This window comes from Pseudoliparis swirei, chromosome 17, assembly GCF_029220125.1.
Source record: "Pseudoliparis swirei isolate HS2019 ecotype Mariana Trench chromosome 17, NWPU_hadal_v1, whole genome shotgun sequence".
NCBI classification, from domain to species: domain Eukaryota; kingdom Metazoa; phylum Chordata; class Actinopteri; order Perciformes; family Liparidae; genus Pseudoliparis; species Pseudoliparis swirei.
Window position 1 is genome coordinate 2,199,681 of NC_079404.1, and position 18,771 is coordinate 2,218,451.

Here is an 18,771-nt window from a genome sequence, read left to right on the forward strand (position 1 = left end):
GGCTAATAACCAATCATCCCACCAAATTTCATGCGATTCGGTTTAATACTTTTTGAGTTATGCGAGTAACACGCATACAAATAAATAAATAAATACACGGCGATCAAAACATAACCTTCCACATTTTCAATGCGAAGGTAATAACGCTTACTCTGCATACTGTACATACAGTAGAACACACACGCTCTCTCTCTCTCTCTCTCTCTCTCTCTCTAGAAGTACAGGTAATACGTCCAGTAGAGCAGGTTGACCACGACGAAGGAGAGGGGGAAGGTGACCCTGGAGTAGTTGTCTATGTGGTGGGGGTTCTCCACGTGACAGCAGTACAGGGCGCGGAGGACTTTGCGGACGGCGGCCAGAGCGGCGAGGCACCAGTGGGTGGGCTTCGGAGGGGGCGTGGCCTCGAGCCTGGGCTCGCTGCCGCAGGGGCTGGACGGGCCGACGGTGAGTTCTAAGGAGACGGGCGGCGGCGGGGCGGCGGCGGCGGCCTTGCGTCTCTTGGCCCGGTTGTGATTGGAGATGGTGGTGATGATGCCGTTCATCTCGTCGTCGAGGTCGTGCATGTGGTGGCCGTACTGCAAGGCGACACACAGCGGGGGCTTCAGAGCGCTTGTTTTACTCACCCCGGGGAGCTCGTGGTGACACGGCGACGACATGACTGACTTTGAGCACAACAACGCAGCACATCCACACAATATATTCAAAGTAATGATTATAAAAGTACTCTTTATGCAAATCAGCCCGTTTTATAGTTATATACATTAGCGTTCAAAAGTTTGGGGTCACACAGAATTTTTTTCAAAGCACTGTTTTTTTCAATGAAGATGACATTGAATTAATCATAAATCCTCTCTCTACATAGTTGATGTGTAAATGACTATTCTCTGGTGTTCATGAAGTCTCTAGAGAGGTGTCTAGAGGCCCATCTCCAGTGTTCTGATGGTACATTGTGTTATCGCCTGCGAAGACTAGCGGAGGGGTAGAAAACCCTTGAAACCCCTTTTTATGTGAGCGCAGCTGAAAACAGTTATGCTGCTGAGAGCAGCTATAAAACTGGCCTTCCTTTGAGCCACAAGAAGAACTACATTAATATTTACAATAAAAATCATTATTTATAACCTCCTCAATGTCTTGAATATATTTTATATTCATTCTGCCATTAAATTGCTAAATAAAATTATGATTTTTCATGGAATACACAAAATTGTCTGGGTGACTCCATACTTTTGACCGGTAGTGTATACATATATATTTTTTATATATATATAAATGTGTATATATATCAATATTTTCCATGTTCATTCAATTATATAACTTTGGAATAATTTGAATTACTTTAAATACTGCCTGGTAGCTTTAATAAGACATCATAATGTATTAAATCATTTGTATTTTGTATTATTAATCTAAAACTTGAAAGTAAACCTCAAACTATCAAACACATATATCGTAGTAAAATGTACAATATTTGCCTCCTAGTGTGGTAGAGTACGGGGGGGGGGGGGGGGGGTCTCACCATGAGGATGTGGGTGTCCAGGTGGGAGAGGGAGCAGAAGTGGGCCACGGCGTACTCGATGAGCGCCCCGAAGATGAAGCTGAAGCAGATGCCCAGGTACACGTCGATGGCCTTGATGAAGCAGTTGGCATTGGGCAGCGAGGTCCGGGCGCCCATCATCAGCGTGGTCATGGTGAGCACCGTGGTCACGCCTGGCTCACACACACACACACACGGGTTCAATACGGATTCTTTGCCAATTTGTTGGAAATGTTTTTTCATATTTAAAATTATAATTATCAAACACACATAAATATGTAGTCTACGATTTTCTTTTACTAAAATGAACTATTGGGTGAGTAAAGCCGACAGTGTTTTTACGATGTTACGATGTGCTTCCTCCACAGAAGAGGTTTGAGAGTTACTGACCGATGCAGATACGAGCCGGAACGGAGGAGAGGGAAATCCAGAAGGAGACCCAGGAGAGGACCACGAGGAGGCTGGAGGGGACGTAGGTCTCCAGGATGAAGTACAGGATGCTCCTCCTCAGCTCGAAGTGGAACACCAGCTTCGGGTAGTTGCCTTTGAGAAGGAGGACAGAAGTACGTCAGCGAATGACAGGAGGCGATGCTTGATGGCTGCCTGGGGGGGGGGGGGGTACCGGTCTCATAGACGGCCTCCGAGACGGAGGTGTAGTGTCCCTCCACCGTGTACTGGGCCAGCTGCAGGGTGTCCAGCCCGCTGACCGACTCGTTTCCCCGGGTCCAGTAGAACATGACGTCGTTGATGTTGTAGCCCCCTGCGGGAAGACGAGTTTACGTTGTTACTCCGGGGAAATGATGCGCTCAGCCATTTTTTTTTTATTTGATTAAAAGTGTCTGAAATAAGTATGAATCAACAAGTCGAGATGCCGCGGAAAATTATCACCCAAATATGTCCTTACACAAAGTCTGCTTCCTACTCGTTGGTTTTATGGAGCGCAGCTTCACGGTTTCCTCTCAGACTTATTGCTCGCATTAAGATTTTCATTTACAACATTTAAGAACATTTATTTTTTGGATTGGAGGTACTTGTGCAGAGCTTTTATACTCTTCCAACCAATCAAAGCACTTTAACACTGCGTGACATCATCACCCATTCACCCACTGATGGGAGGAGCTAAGGTTAAACGAACAGCCACACACTGATGGGAGGAGTTAAGGTTAAACTAACATTCATTGTGGAGATAATGGTGGAGACATTGGTGGACGTGTTGGTGGACGTGTCAGTAAACTAGTTGGTGGATGCTTTGGTGGAGACATTGGTGGACATGTTGGTGGACGTGTCAGTAAACTAGTTGGTGGACGCTTTGGTGGAGACATTGGTGGACACGTCGGTGCACACAATGGTAGATACAATGGTGAAGTCGGCGGTGGAGTCGTTGGTGGAGACATGTCGGTGGACATTCAGCGACTCGAGGCCAGCCTGGAGGACCATGTGACTGGCGGCTGAAGCTGTTTGAACTAAAAGAAACTTTCCGAGGGGCCGACGTGTTGAACGTCAGGAGGAACGAAACATTCATTCCTCCTGGAGCAGCTTCAGCTGGGGGAAACATGAACAACACTTTTACACTATTAAGCCTGTAAAGCTGCTATAATTCACATTTATTGTGATGATGAAGCAGAAACTGCATTAACAGTTTTTGCTAAACCCCAAATTATCAGTGGAGGGAACAGCTGTGGATGTTTACGGCTCATGGATGAGTTCTTTGGGATTGCAACCCGTGGTGGGTGGTAACTTCCCTCTGGTGCTTCTGTTTTGTTCATCTCTTAAATTCACCAACACTCATTGTTACATAAGGCCTCATTTGCATATTTAAACAGAAGATCTCAGAACTCTTGTGCTCTATTAATATGAGTAGTGAACTGTGGAGGTTTCATGGTGATGGGTAGTACATGTTGACCCTGCTCACCTGGAGTGTCTTTAAAAGGTAGCATGTCATTTTACAAAACAAGACTCCAACATACATCCACCAAAATGTCCACTGTCATTCCTGTCTACATTCTTAAGGTTTTTACAGAGGGGTGTGTTTATATATCATTCATAGCCAGATTTAAACAACATGTTAGTACTCCAATAATGTCTTTCTTAAAGTTTTTTCGGATTTATGGCTATCCAAAATCCCCTCTGTAAAAACTTTTGACTCAAGCATCTCCAACCGGTCTGTATCCAACGTTCATATATCTTTCAATCATTTGCATTTTTAAAAGTACAATTTTCCACTTTTATTCCTATCTACCTTCTTAAGGTTTTTATATATCATTCATAGCCGGATTTAAAGAGCATGTTATTCCTCAATAATTACTAAATAATGTCTTTCTTAGGGTCTTAAATCATTTTATGATTTATGGAAAACGAGCTATCCAAAATCCCCTCTGTAAAAACATTTGACTCTAAGATGTCACATGCAACGTTCATGTTTCTGTTCTGGAATTGTATGCAAATTAGCACATATTTCATTCATGCCTCATTTGCATATTTAAACGTAACAGTTTGGAAAATGTGTCATTGCTCCTCCGTAACATCGGTAATCAAAGTTTCATGACGGCATCTGTGAGTTAAATGGGTTGACCCCTCTTGAGACGTCACGTTAGCCCCGAGAAGCTAACGGCTCTCAAGTACACGTTAGCCGTGACAACAGCGCGACACTTTAAAGACTCTAAAACACGCCGTTAATCTTTCACGAGAGCCCAAATAAATCTCGCGACAAGACGCCGTGGCAACGCCTTCGATGGTTGACAGTGTCCCTCTTGGACAGGGGTGTCAAACTCATGTTCACCATGGGTCAAATCAGCATCATGGCCGCCCTCTTAAAGGGCCGGAAACACTTTATAAACTCCTCGAACATATTCTTAAATAACTCTCTTTGCATTTTGTTATTGTTTATTGGAGTGTAGAAATATTGTACATAAGAAAATGTCTCTAATATGACAACTTAAATCCATTTAATCTTAAACCTTCAAAATAAAAGCACGGGATATTTTTCTGAAATGTATTTAAGAAAAGGTGATCGCGTGTCTTTAAAGACGCCAGGGGCCGCATAAAACGATGCGGCGGACGATGTGCTCTAGGAGGATATTGAGTTATGCTTGTTAAAGGACCTGGGGGGAGAAAAATAAAAAAAAAAAGGTGTGATTACGCAACCGCCTTGGTGTATTTTTATCATTTATCTGCAGAGGGAGCAAGTGAATAAGAAACGTGAGCGGCGGATGGAATCATCCACATCCTCCAACGTGTCCGACAGGAGACGCTCATTGACGCTCACCGATCCCGACCCGCATGGAGTCGTGTGTTATTGGCCGATGCTGAGCCACGGCGCCGGGAGCCAGGTCCCCTAATGAAGGCCAGTGGTGACTTGGTCCAGTTGATTCACTGTCTACTTACTGACTAGAAGAACTCATTATTCTCCCGACCTAAAGCCCTGACATTACTGTGTGAATTAGAGATGCAAATGGCTCCGGACACATTTGACCTTTTTCTCTTGGCCCCACGTCCACGATCAAAGAGGGACAACAGAGTCACGGAAGAGAAGATCGCAAAGGACTGCGACCCCCGTCCTCTTGACTTCTTCTCACTGTCGTCAGAATGCACTACATATTTTACCTCAACCCCTCCCCGCCCACCACGGCGCTCTCTCCTTCCTCCTGTGCGGAGGATCCAGTGCTGTCACGGCATTTAGTGAAAAATAAATCCTTCATAAAGGGACGGAGCGAAGAGGGCAGGTAGAGATTGAAAGAGAGAGAGAGATGCAGATATTGAGCCAGGAATGATTGAAGCAGCAGAGGAAGGATCCATCATCCTCTCAGTTACCTAACTTTAACCTCCAGACGTCTTTCTGTCTGCCAGGTGGGATGCAGCTGCCGTTAAATGCTTTATTTGGCACTGAGGTGCTGGCGGGCTTCTGGCGGGGATCAGACTTAGCTTAGCTTAGCCTGGCTGGCTGTCACAGTGCAAAAGCCAGCTGGAAAGCAAATATGGCAGATGAGGGATGGAGGCAGAGGAAGTAGGGGGGTCGGGGGGGCGGATTTGTCTTCCTTCCATCCCTTGCACAGCAAAGGGAAACAAATATCTCATCAACATCGTGCCGCCGCGCATTTCCCCTTGAAGACATCTAACGTAGTATTTCACGATCTTTTTATGAACGTTAAAAGGAGGAAGTTTATTTTGAAAATACTGGAAGATGACATGTGAAAAAACGCTGAATTATTTGGCGGTATCTTTTCATAAAATGTCACACACGAGGATATGTCGCAAAAATCCCATTGCGTGTATTTTGCGGGAGCTCGTTAGCGTAGCTTAGCATAACGACTGCAGAACCCACACAGAACAATTCTCCATACGGTCTCTCTCACACACACACTAGCGGTTTAGAAGATGAGAGAAAGTGATCCGTTGGATCCTTGGGTTTGATGGGATTCATTTGCCGTGGCCCCGCCCACCGGGCCCCTGCCGCAGCCTGGAGCTGCACAGTTGTTCTTCCCTTTATGAAGTAAGAAGAGTCCTTACAGCTCTCCAGCTGCAGCTTGCACGTCTGCTTGTCCATGGGATACTTGGTCAGATCCATGTTGCAAGCCACTGTGGTGGTGATCCTAAATAAAATAAAATAGAAAAGTCATAGTTATTAAAAGGAACATTCGATGGACGAGTATGGTTGTATTAAATATATTGTTATCTCGTAGATCTGGGACATTGGTTGCCTTGTATAACTTTATTCAAACAAACAGCAAAGCAGATTAAACCTGTATTTGATTCACATACTGTTGAATAAGCTTTTCCTTATAATAGTACTAAATAAATCTAATGATGACAGTGTTATGGAGATCTGGTGATTGATGTGATGCAACATGTCTAGTGGCTTTCTATAGGAGGGGGTGGAGCTTGGGTCCGTGTGTCATGCTTTGGAGTCCTTTAGAAGTACACTCGGAAATGTCGATTCATAACCAGCAAAACAAAAAAGTATGAAATAATTAATGTTGTTTAAAGGAAAGGAAAGGAATGGAGGTGGCCTCCCTTTCCATTTCGGGCTTCACGATATTTTTCAGAGCTACAAACTGGAAGTAGAACGCGTCCTTTCTGACCGCTCAACCTTCCTCGTGCATTCTCCCCCGAGGCAAACCCGAAACACGTCCCACAGCTGTCCTCAGCGCTGCACTCGTCCCTCTCTCCCTTTTCACAGCCCTAAATTCCCCCGAGGTGGCCATCCCTAACCTGACTCTCTCTCTATCGGCTTGTTTTTCTCTGACTAGGCTCGACTCTCCGACTGACGCTTTACCCCACAGTTCCTCCGTCAGGGGGGAAAAGCCCAGAAGCTGTGCCTTTATCTGTACGGAAGCAAAGGTCCATGAAGACGAAGCCACACACAAACATAAATAATCTCCCGCTGCAAATAACAGAGCCACGCACTTGTTAGAAATGAAAGCATGAATCAAAACTCGTAAGACAAGTATCGTCGCACTCCGGAGAGCGATGCAGTGGCCCGGTGAGGTTTACAGTGCGTGGAGACGTGATTAACTCCTGGATACTCAAACCGATGAACTCCTCCCACATGCCACCCACGTGCATTTCTATCCCCCATGATAGTGACAGAGTTGCCATTAAAACGAGTGGGAACGTCTCCCATGTGGTCATTTGATGTCTTTCGCTGGGTAACCGCGACGCAACTCGCACGCGGTTCAAATGAAGGACCGCGAATGGTTGGGTGGCGGCGGTGGGGAAGGCCAATCCGAACCGAGGACAGCCGTTATACAATCCAATCCATAGACAGCTTAAAGCGCGTGATAGAAGGACGTGGGATGTGTAAATCTCAGCATCGCCGGCTTAAAGGAGCCAAAGAAATTCCCTTGCTGGCTCATCTATAACCTTTCTATCCGCAACCTGTCTGCTTGGCACGGCGTCTAAGAGCTCGTCACATATGCTAAGCCCCGAGCGATCGATGCCGGGATGGTGCCTTACGGGACTCGATGGCCGACCGCGCTTCGTAGTGACGGATCGCACGCTCCCGCATTCGTACGATCCAATTCCCGAGGAATATATCGACACGACTCCCTGGTTTACAATCGCAGCATCTCCGAAGTCAACCCACGCTTCCTCCTCCGTTGCCTTCGCCTAGGAGCGACCGGCGATATTAAAGCCCCGCGGTTGTGCCTGGCGCCCACCTCAGCGCGTAAAGGACGGTCCCGTTGGGGAAGATGCGTATCAGCCGGTTCTCCACGGTGATGTCGTGGAGGAAGGACTTCTTGGAGTCCACGATGAAGGTGTCCGGGACCCAGAGCAGCTCCACGAGCCGGCCGTCCAGGCTCAGGCTCTTGTTGCCCTCGAACACCAAGCGCTCGTCCGTCCAGCGCTGGCGGAGGAATATGGTGGCGGTGTAGTCCTGCGGGGGGATCGGGGTTACTCAGAGGTCACAGCAGAGCAGATTGACGACTTTAACCCTCCTATGACATTTAGGGTCAATTTGACCCCATTCAATGTTTAACGTCTCTAAATAAATGAATGACGTCATTTTTTTTGCTTCATATTTCATGACTTTTCCTAATTTATTGGGGACAAGGACAAAAAACAAAAAAATTCATTTTTTTCAATGTCCAAACACAACTTGTACGCATCGGTGTTTTTTTGGGTCCATTTTTTGACTGTTGTTTTTCACTGTGTAAAAACATATAAAAATATTTTATTTTTAATTTTTTTATTTATTATTTAAACACACACACATAAACACAAAACCACACAAACACTTAAACTTATAAACTATTGTAATTTTTGTAATTTTTTGTAATTGTAATTGTTGTCAATTTGACCCCAAAGGGTAGAATATGTTATATAAAGGGTTAAGGATGATGAACATTTTTCGTGCACCATCCTGACTGTTTTGAGACGTTTCTCTCTGCAAATCCACATCTCAATAGTAAAATGGCTCCCGTGCTTTGTTGTAATATAACGCCATGTGTTGCTATGGAGATCGACGTTATACTGTTTGTGGATATCTGGTTTAGCGTCTCACTTTACATGGATAAACTTTTGAGCTGGAGATTATTTTAATTAGTTCTTTATTAGTCTCCATAGAAAATGCTCCAATATATTTTGTTAAGCCACCATTATGGAGAATGATCAAATCTCTGGCTTGGCACCATCGGTTGGTTGTGTTAGCGGGACTACGGGTCTTATGTTAACACGCTCTAACAAAGTTACAAGCTGTTCCTTCATAGGTTCAGTTTATTATGTTCATCATTCTGTGCTTGGACCAATTTTATTTACCTTATATTTGTTTCCTTTAGGCAATATTATCAGAAAACACTCCATACCTCCAGATCTAAATAAGTTTAGTGATGTCTTTGTTCTCCCTAACCACATGGTAAAACATTCATGATGATTGGTGACTTTATATAAGTTGCTGTTTTATTATTTAAAAAAGTTTACATTTGAAAGTCCTACAATATCACATCCGTCACACGTGGTGTGTCTACGGTTGTAAAAGGTTTTCAATGAGGAAACGTCTCAGCGGTCCGGCTACGACTGTTAATCAGAAGATTACTTCCGCGGTATTCGTCCCACACCTCCTGCACTGTGATTGGACGTCTGAAAATTGGCGGTTCAGAAGAACATCTGGTCTCACCATGTTGATCTCTGAGATCGTGTCGATGCTGGCGATGTCCAGGCTCATACCGACTGTGACGGGACCGTCTAGAAACAAAGAGCAAACCATTCATAAATGTGCCGTATGTTCTATGCTCACACACGACATCGTGGCTTCGACTGCGTGAGTTATATGACATAACAGGGTATTTTGAGGAGGCGCAGGGATGCCCAGTGTTCCATAATGACAGCCTCTTGAAGGACAGCACGTTTGGAACGGTAGAGAGCCCACGTCGCTGCATCGACAGCTGCGGTCTGTCGAGTGTGAACACCTTCGAGGATATTAGTTTTATGTCGACGTAAAGAAATACGATGTATTGTTTGTCATGTACGTCAAAAACAAACAAAAAAAAGATAAAAAATCAAGACAAATTGGGAAAAATACTGAAACAACGGACCACGGCGTGGTCGAGACCTGTCAATCACAAAGAACCTAAACAGTCTGCTTCATGGTCTGTTTGACTCTAAATGTGACGATCATCTTCTAAATGAACGTGTGCTGTGTTGAGAAGAACTTGAAACTAGAAATGTAGACCATAAACGTATGTTTAAATTGTTTACTGAGGTAATAAATCAAGTCATTTTATATATAAACTTATTTTTGCAAACATAGGAGTCGCCCCCTTCTGGCCATTCGAGAGAATGCATGTACATATTGGCACTGTTCATTTACAGGCACTTTCCTTTTCAGAACCAGAGGTCTTGACTTGACCCAGGACAACCTTTCAAAAACTACAACATTGCTTTAGCCCATTGTCTGTGTTTCAATAGCGCTCTAAAGATCTAAAAGGAATTCGGCAAATTAGTCCGCTGACATGGAAAAAGCAACATCATCTTCCCATGCGAGGTTTTGCAACAGGGATGTCTATGTGTACAGATTGTAAAGCCCTCTGAGGCAAATTTGTAATTTGTGAGAATGGGCTATACAAAATAAACTGAATTGAATCTTGTCATCGAACTCTCAGCCGGAAAACTAAGAGGCACATAACCTAAAGCGTCTAGGTTAATTTACGATGAATAACGATTCTGTTCTGAGTACGGGGGCAGAACTGTCTGGCCAGAGGATGAAACCTGAAAATAATATATTATAACTCGCACTGGAAAAACACTGGAAAAGCCCCGAAAACACAAAGCAAGATGACGGCGTTACAGTCGTCTCACATCGAGTGAAGCATTCTTTACATATCAACCGTTGAGGAATGAATGAAATCAAAGGAAGTCATCACGTAACATGCACATATATGTGTGTGTGGGTGTGTGACTGTGTGTTTGCAGAGCGTCTGCTGGAAGTCAGAGGCGTTATTACTCATCAAACGGCGAGTAATCAAACCATAATCACGTTGGGCTGGATTCCTCGGAGCCAAGAACAATAGCGGCGTGCGAGGGGATAACGTCATAACGCCATAACTCTGAGACTCTGCTTCTCTAGCGGAGGCAAATTAGTCGCCTGCCGGGAAATTGGAATTTAAATCACGACGTATGAGCGAGTCGTGATCTCAAGCCGCTCGCCGCGGTGCATTTTCACATTTATAGAGATATACGAGTTATTCATTCTCACCACTTCACGACTTCCAAATGAATTATGAGACAATATCAAAGATAAGCTTCATATTGTTTTATACATATGCACGCAGAAAAGTAATGGTTCTTAAAGGGTTCTTTAAAAGCTTTGTGGTTCTACGAAGAACCATCACCGACTGAAGAACCATTTTTAAGTTTGAGGTACCTTTATAGGTTCTAAGAAGAACTCTTTAAGGAAATGGTTCTTTAAAGAACCCTGGTTTGAAAGGTTCTCTGTGGAACCTGAAATGGTGCCTTAAAGAACCATGTTTTAAGGTTCTCTGTGGAACCATAAATGAACCCTTAAAGAACCATGTTTTGAGGGTTCCTCAAGACATCTTTTTAAGAAATCTTTAAGGAAATGGTTCTTTAAAGAACCCTGGTTTGAAAGGTTCTTTGTGGAACCAGAAATGGTTCTTCTAAGGCGTCGATCTGAAGAACCATTTTCGCCGCGTTGCATCATCACATTTATAAAGATATACGCGTCAGCTCGTTTTCTTCTGCAGGCGTTTCATTCTCACCACGAATTATGGAACAGTATCAAAGACATGCTTCATATCTTCTCATTTTATACATACGCAGTCACTTTAAATGAATAAAAATAATAAATATGTCAGCGTTTATTACAGGTGAGTTGTGAACCCCTCTGGTTCTCCCCCGAGTGTGAGAGCCGCTCCCTTACTGTCAAAGAAAGGCCGGAGGTACTTGTTGTATCCCTTCATCAGCTTGTGAATGGTCGGAGGCAGAATCTGTCCCTCCTTCACTTCTGCGTTGAGCATCGAGTTCTCTAACAACCTGAGAACAGAGGGAAAGAGAGAGAGAGAGAGCGAGGGAGAGAGAGAGAGAGAGATAAATGAGTTAACGCAGACACAGAAACCATTAGAAACCGTGCTGGGAGATTAAAATGAAAAGCAATGAAAGGAGGAGAATGAAAACACTGCTTTTAATTATTTGGTTACCTCAAATTGACCCAGTTCAGCATATTTTAAACCCGCATTTTATTTTTGCCATTCACTTATGCCAATTACCATCGGCTTTCATGAGTTGTTTTCCGATGCTATATCCTTAAAAGGCACATAGAAGTGTGGGAAGATGATTATATTGCTGGCAATTGCCGCAGAGAAGGAAAAAAAACACGTATTCCCCCGTGGTGTGTGTGTGTGTGTTTGTGTGTGTTTGTGTGTATAAATATGGCCCTAAATATGGAAACGCCCGCTCTGTGGAGAAAGCCTCGGGGCTCGTGCCATGATGTAAGGAGGAGGAGCAGAGGCAAGACGGATCAGGGCCGTGTGCAGAGGCACCAGACATTCATCTCCTCCGAGGCCCCGACGCCGTCGTCCAATGAGAGAGCTCGAATGCCGAGGAGAGACGCTCCGCTCGTCGCTCGTCCAACACGTTCAGGCGTTCTGCACTGAGTGACGTTTGAAATGAATTTCGCCCGCCAGTTTCATTCCGTTGACCTCGTTGCTTGACGTCGTCGTGAGAAGGGCGACGCCCTCTTTCTGTGTTGTGCTATAAAGAACAAAAATAGCCCTCCTGCTGCTTTCCACTCGCGTTCCTTCTGTTTGTGAGCCGGTGGAGCGCTGCCGCTTCCCGGGGAGGATGACCCCGTTTGCACATGTTCATTATAGAAGTCGTCTCAGGATGGAGCCGATGGTTTATTGATGATGAAATGCTGCTTACAAGTTTTGTTTTTCTGCACTTAATGTTGACATCTCTGCAGCGCTTTGAGCTCAATGTTACATTCAACAATACTAGCATGTAGTTAGTGTGTCAGCACGCTAACATGTTCTAAATAACACTACATACAGCACAGAGGCAGGTGATGGCAGGGTCTAGTTTTTTAAGTTATACGCCAGATGATAATTGAGCCACATTATGGCCTGAAAAGTTAGCCTTGATTAATTGTGCGGAATTTCATGAGAACACAAATTTAATTCTGTATTTGTTTGAGACATTTCACACAAAACCGAGATTGTCAATCTCCCGGGAGAGTCGGTCAGGGCCGCCTGGTGTCACCTCCAAGGTCCAGATGCCTGGTCAGTGCCCCCATGGTGTCTCCATAGCAACGCACAAGGCCACCAGTAGCACCTGTACAGGTGTGTGGACCACAGGTGTTTCAGCTAAGTCCGTTGGAAACCCATTAGCATCCATAATACATGTTCAGAGGATGCAGTATGAAGGACAAGAAGTTGGGTCAAACACACACAGGACTTTCACCCAGCAGCCCGCCGTTCACGTCCAAAGGTTTAGCTACTTTTACCGACGTCGCTGAAGCACTTGAGTTACGTAATAAACGTCTTTATTTCAACACAAACCCAGCCCAAGACTATTATTGCCATAACCCAACAACGACTGCTTACACGTTAGCCACGTATTACAATGTAACCCGTTTAACGTCAACAAACGTTGCCCCAGAATACGAGCAGCAGGTATGAGATCCCGTTGGTCAGGGGGTCTCCAAAGTCATTAACGTAACCGGCTCCCGGTGCACCGTAATCGTCTCTTCGTGCACCGTAACCGTCTCCCTGTGCACCGTAACTTGCTCCCCGTGCACCGTAACCGTCTCCCCGTGCACCGTAACCGTCTCCCTGTGCACCGTAACTTGCTCCCCGTGCACCGTAACTGTCTCCCTGTGCACCGTAACTTGCTCCCCGTGCACCGTAACCGTCTCCCTGTGCACCGTAACTTGCTCCCCGTGCACCGTAACCGTCTCCCCGTGCACCGTAACCGGCTCCCGGTGCACCGTAATCGTCTCTTCGTGCACCGTAACCGTCTCCCCGTGCACCGTGACTTGCTCCCCGTGCACCGTAACCGTCTCCCTGTGCACCGTAACCGTCTCCCGATGCACCGTAACCGTCTCCCTGTGCACCGTAACTTGCTCCCCGTGCACCGTAACTGTCTCCCGATGCACCGTAACCGTCTCCCCGTGCACCGTAACCATCTCCCTGTGCACCGTAACTTGCTCCCCGTGCACCGTAACCGTCTCCCTGTGCACCGTAACTTGCTCCCTGTGCACCGTAACCGTCTCCCCGTGCACCGTAACTAGCTCCCCGTGCACCGTAACTGTCTCCCGATGCACCGTAACCATCTCCCCGTGCACCGTAACTAGCTCCCCGGTGCACTGCTGCTGTGCCGCATGAAGTCTAACTCACATGTCTGTTGTTTCAGGAGGCAACAGACGGGGATGGGAAAGCCGCGTTAGTGCCGGCTGCGTGGCGGCGCTCTGCCTCCTCCGGCACGCTGCATCATGAATCTGGGTCGCCCCGCGTGACCCTCATTATGTTCACTAAATGTTTTTTTCTTTTTCGTTAGCACTTTTTCCACCCCAAAAAATGGTGTCTCTGCAGTGGCGGAGAGAAATGGAAAAATAAAAACACGACGACGGGAGGGGATGTGATGAAGAAAAAGCAAAATACAGAAAATGTAATTGTTTATCGACAGCGCTGTACCTCATACTTGGTGTTTGTGTGTGTTTCCACGGTCTGACAATGGAACGCAGCGTCACACTATCCATCTCCTCAAATCCCCAGGCTCTCAACCCTCTGGCTGTCTCAAGCTTCACCTGCATGAGACCCCGAGCTCTCCCACCTGCCAACACAGTCGATATTCACTGAGCCCTGACGACGGGAAGGAAAAAGGATATTTAATCCTCCCAGAATCACACAAATATGACTAATTCCTCTTTTGTATGCGTGAGCAAAGGCGGCATGATGTGAACACAAGAGGACGTTCAGGCTGCGAGACGCAGTGGGGAGCACACGCAACACACACACACTCATGTTGATGTACTGTAGGGTACCCTCTTCCAACCGTTTCCCAGGATGCACCCTGACAGCATCTGACACACCTGCCCACCAGGCTGCCGACGAGATGACACGCCGAACACCCTCGAGCGAGCCGAGCAGCCGCTGACATACCAAGTCGCCGGAAAAATAAACATAAATACAAACACACATGCCTCCATCACGCTGACATATTACACTGTGAATTATTACATTACATGTTACATTACATGTCATTTAGCAGACGCTTTTATCCAAAGCGACTTACAATAAGTGCATTTCAACCTAGAGTACAAACTAAGAACAACAAGAATACAGGAAGTAACATTTCCTCAACATAGTCGAACCACAAAAGTACCATAAGTAAGTGCTATTTAAGAGCCACTGAAGTGCAAATCTGTGTTTTAATCCAGATATAGTCGGAAAAGGTGTGTTTTCAGTCTCCGACGGAAGATGTAGAGACTTTCTGCTGTCCTGATGTCAGTGGGGAGCCCGTTCCACCACTGAGGAGCCAGGACAGCAAACAGTCTGGATTTCGAGTGATTAGCTCGAGGTGCAGGAGTCACAAGTCGATTGGCTGTTGCCGAGCGGGGTGTACGGTGTGACCATATCCCGGATGTAGACGGGCCCGATCCGTTCAGAGCACGCGCCAGGACCAGTGTTTTGAAGCGGATGCGAGCAGCCACCGTAACCAGTGGAGAGAGCGGAGGAGCGGAGTGGTGTGGGTGAACTTCGGGAGGCTGAAGACCAGTCGAGCTGCTGCATTCTGGATGAGCTGCAGAGGTCGGATGGCCTTAGCAGGTAGACCAGCCAGGAGGGAGTTGCAGTAGTCGAGGCGTGAGATGACCAGAGCCTGGATCAGAACCTGCGCCGCCTTCTGAGTAAGAAGAGGACGTATTCTCCTGATGTTGTGCAGCATGTACCTACAGGAACGCTGTGCCGCAGCGATGTTGGCCGTCAGGGAGAGTTGACTGTCGAGTGTCACCCCGAGGTTCCTGGCAGTCAGGGTAGGGGCCAACACAGAGCTGTTGAAGGTGATAGTCAGGTCATGGGTGGGGGAGCCTTTCCCTGGAAGGAATAGTAGCTCAGTCTTGTCAGGGTTGATCTTCAGATGGTGAGCAGACATCCACTGAGAGATGTCAGTCAGACAGGCAGAGATTCGCGCCGCCACCTGTGTTTCGGACGGTGGAAACGAGAAGATCAGTTTGTCATCGGCATAGCTATGGTAGGAGAAGCCATGCGAACGAATGACAGAGCCGAGAGAATTTGTGTACAGAGAGAAGAGGAGGGGACCCAGGACGGAGCCTTGAGGAACCCCAGTAGTGAGAGGACAAGGATCAGACACAGACCCTCTCCAAGTTACCCGTAGAGTGCGGTCTTTAAGGTAGGAAGAGAAAAGAGCGAGTGCAGTGCCTGAGATCCCCAGGTCCTGAAGAGAAGAGATAAGGATCTGGTGGTTCACGGTGTCAAATGCTGCAGAAAGGTCTAGAAGGATAAGGACAGAGAGAGAGAGGCTGCTCTAGCAGTGTGAAGCTGCTCAGAGACAGCAAGGAGGGCCGTCTCTGTCGAGTGGCCGGCCTTGAATCCAGACTGGTGAGGGTCAAGAAGGTTGTTACTGTGGAGATAGGAGGACACTTGGCTCAAGATAGCTCGCTCCAGAGTTTTGGAGAGAAAAGGAAGAAGAGAGACCGGTCTGTAGTTGCTGACTTCAGACGGTCGACGTGGGTTTCTTCAGGAGAGGGTTGACTCTCGCCTCCTTCAGAGAGTTGAAACAGCCAGTTGAGAGGGAGCTGTTAATAAGATGGGTGAGAAAGGACAGAAGATCAGGAGCAATAGCCTGGAGAATGGGAGACGGGACGGGGTCAAGGGCGCAGGTGGTCGGTCGAGCGGAGGTCACCAAGCTAAGAACTTGATTGGGAGACAGGGGTGAAAGAGGAAAGAGGGGATGAAGAAGTTAGTGTTGGTGAGGTGATAGAAGATGGATCAGTAAAGGAGGTCTATCTTGTTTGTAAAGAAGTCGACAAAGGGGCACGGCAAAAGGGGGGAAGGGGAGGGGGGGAGGGGGGGAACAAGGAGGTTGGAAAAGTAAGAGAAGAGTTTTTGGGGTTAGAGAAGGAAGACTGAATTTTGGTCAGGTAGAACGAGCTTTTGGCTGCAGAGATAGAGGTAGAGAATGAGGAGAGGAGAGATTGATAGAAGAGCAAGTCTTCCGCATGATTCGATTTGCCATTTTCTTTCCGTCAGAGGGTGGCTCTCTCGGCGCACCGAGTCCAACAACCACGGAGCCGGAGAGGATTTCCGAACCGGTCGTGTCTTAAAAGGACAAAGAGAATCAAGAGATGAAGACAGGGAAGAGAGGAGAGTGTCTGCGGCAGAGTTAGGCTGCATGAGTGAGAAGCAGTCAGTTGAGGGGAGAGCAGATAGGACAGAGGAGGCCAGAGAGGAGGCCAGAGGAGGCCAGAGAGGATGGACAGAGGAGGCCAGAATGTTGCGGGCACAGGTGCAGAGTCTGTAGATATGGGTGGGTTGTCAGTACCAGAGAGCGAGAGAGAGTAAGAGATGAAGAAGTGGTCAGAGACATGGAGAGGAGTCACAGTGAGGTTAGAGGTAGAGCAGTTTCCGGTTTATTGAGTTATATTTAAAAGTACACTCGTAGTAAACTATGACTGTAGTAAAATATGACTGTGTATATATATATATATATATATATATATATATATATATGAGAGAGAGAGAGAGAGCACCTTCATGAGAGGTTGATCTCTACAGGCATCTTGCTCCTTATTGTCTAGCAGAATAAATTTGAGGTAGTTCTGGATTTTATATATATATAAAAATATACACTTACATATGTATGTAAGTGTAAGGCTAAACTGTATAATCTGCAAAAGAAATATATATATGTCCATATATATATCTTTATATATATATAAAGATATATATATACACATATATATATACATGCAAGAAGACATATATATATATATATATTTATAGATAGGTTTTCTTGCATATACACTACCGTTCAAAAGTTTGGGATCACTTAGAAATGACTTTATTTTTCAAAGAAAAGCATTGTTTTTTCAATAAAGATAACATTAAATTAATCAGAAATACACTCTCTACATGGTTAATGTGGTAAATGACTATTCCAGGTGGAAGTGTCTGGTTTCTAATGAAATATCTCCATAGGTGTATAGAGGCCCATTTACAGCAACTATCACTCCAGTGTTCTAATGGTACATTGTGTTTGCTAATCGCCTTAGAAGACTAATGTCTGATTAGAAAACCCGTGCAATTATGTTAGCACAGCTGAAAACAGTTATGCTGGTGATATAAGCTATACAACTGGCCTTCCTTTGAGCTTGAAGTTTGTTGAATAAAATTAATATTTCAAATATTAATCATTATTTCTAACCTTGTCAATGTCTTGACTATATTTTATATTCATTTGATAAATAAAAGTGTGATTTTTCATGGAAGACACGAAATTGTCTGGGTGATCCCAAACTTTTGAACGGTAGTGTATATATATATATTTGTTCGTCTTTTGTCTATATATAATATATATATATATATATATATGTCTTCTTGCAGATGATGCAGCTTACCCTGACACTTACATACTCAGAAAGGCCCAGCTGGGTTTCCGCCCACAAACTAAACTCACGCAGGTTGAGCTTAAAGTGTCTTCCTGCCCACGCGGAGCGCCGGCTGGTTTATAACATTACATTTGACGTCCTTGGCGAGCTCATCAAGTGCTTCATGAAAAGGCCAGCGAGACACGAGTGACGAGTTAACGAGCGCTCCCCGTTGAGGCGACGGCGAAGAGGCGCGAGCGTCAGATCAACGCTTCCACCAGCAGCTCTCGTGACGTGCCGATTGGCCGTCCCTCAACAGCCGCTTCTCGGCGCCCTGAACTCGGTAGGAAGGAAGTCAGAGTCTTCTGTTGCTCTCGCTAACGAGCTCTTTGGTTGGCTTCCTACTTCTCTCTCTACCTCCCCCCCCTCATCTCTCATTTCTCTCTCTCTCTCTCTTCACAATGAAGATAATTAGTCAAACTGTTACTCCCGTGATGTGACCGCCGGCTACACCAGCAACACTTTATAATTACTCAGTCGTCACCGATTGAAGGAAGAAATGAGAGAAACGAACAGTCGATTAAAACGGGCCGGCGGGCCCAGAGTAAGAAATCCAATACGGTGTAGGAAGATTATCATTCAACATTTTGAGGGTGTTTTAATATTTTATTTGTATTTT

At 45.8% G+C, this 18,771-nt stretch overlaps 1 protein-coding gene across 1 annotated transcript in view; it reads right to left on the minus strand.

Annotated features, from left to right (window-relative positions):
• Positions 1 to 212: 212 nt before the first annotated feature.
• LOC130207172 (gamma-aminobutyric acid receptor subunit pi) overlaps positions 213 to 18,771 on the minus strand; it is a 29,137-nt gene continuing 10,578 nt past the window's right edge. Inside the window, exons 3-10 of the mRNA XM_056435653.1 lie at positions 11,409 to 11,521; positions 9,147 to 9,214; positions 7,690 to 7,907; positions 6,041 to 6,123; positions 2,157 to 2,294; positions 1,925 to 2,077; positions 1,517 to 1,707; positions 213 to 575 (exon numbers count right to left, since the gene is read on the minus strand). Coding sequence (XP_056291628.1) covers positions 213 to 575; positions 1,517 to 1,707; positions 1,925 to 2,077; positions 2,157 to 2,294; positions 6,041 to 6,123; positions 7,690 to 7,907; positions 9,147 to 9,214; positions 11,409 to 11,521 — 1,327 coding nt within the window. The remainder of the gene's footprint in view (positions 576 to 1,516; positions 1,708 to 1,924; positions 2,078 to 2,156; positions 2,295 to 6,040; positions 6,124 to 7,689; positions 7,908 to 9,146; positions 9,215 to 11,408; positions 11,522 to 18,771) is intronic.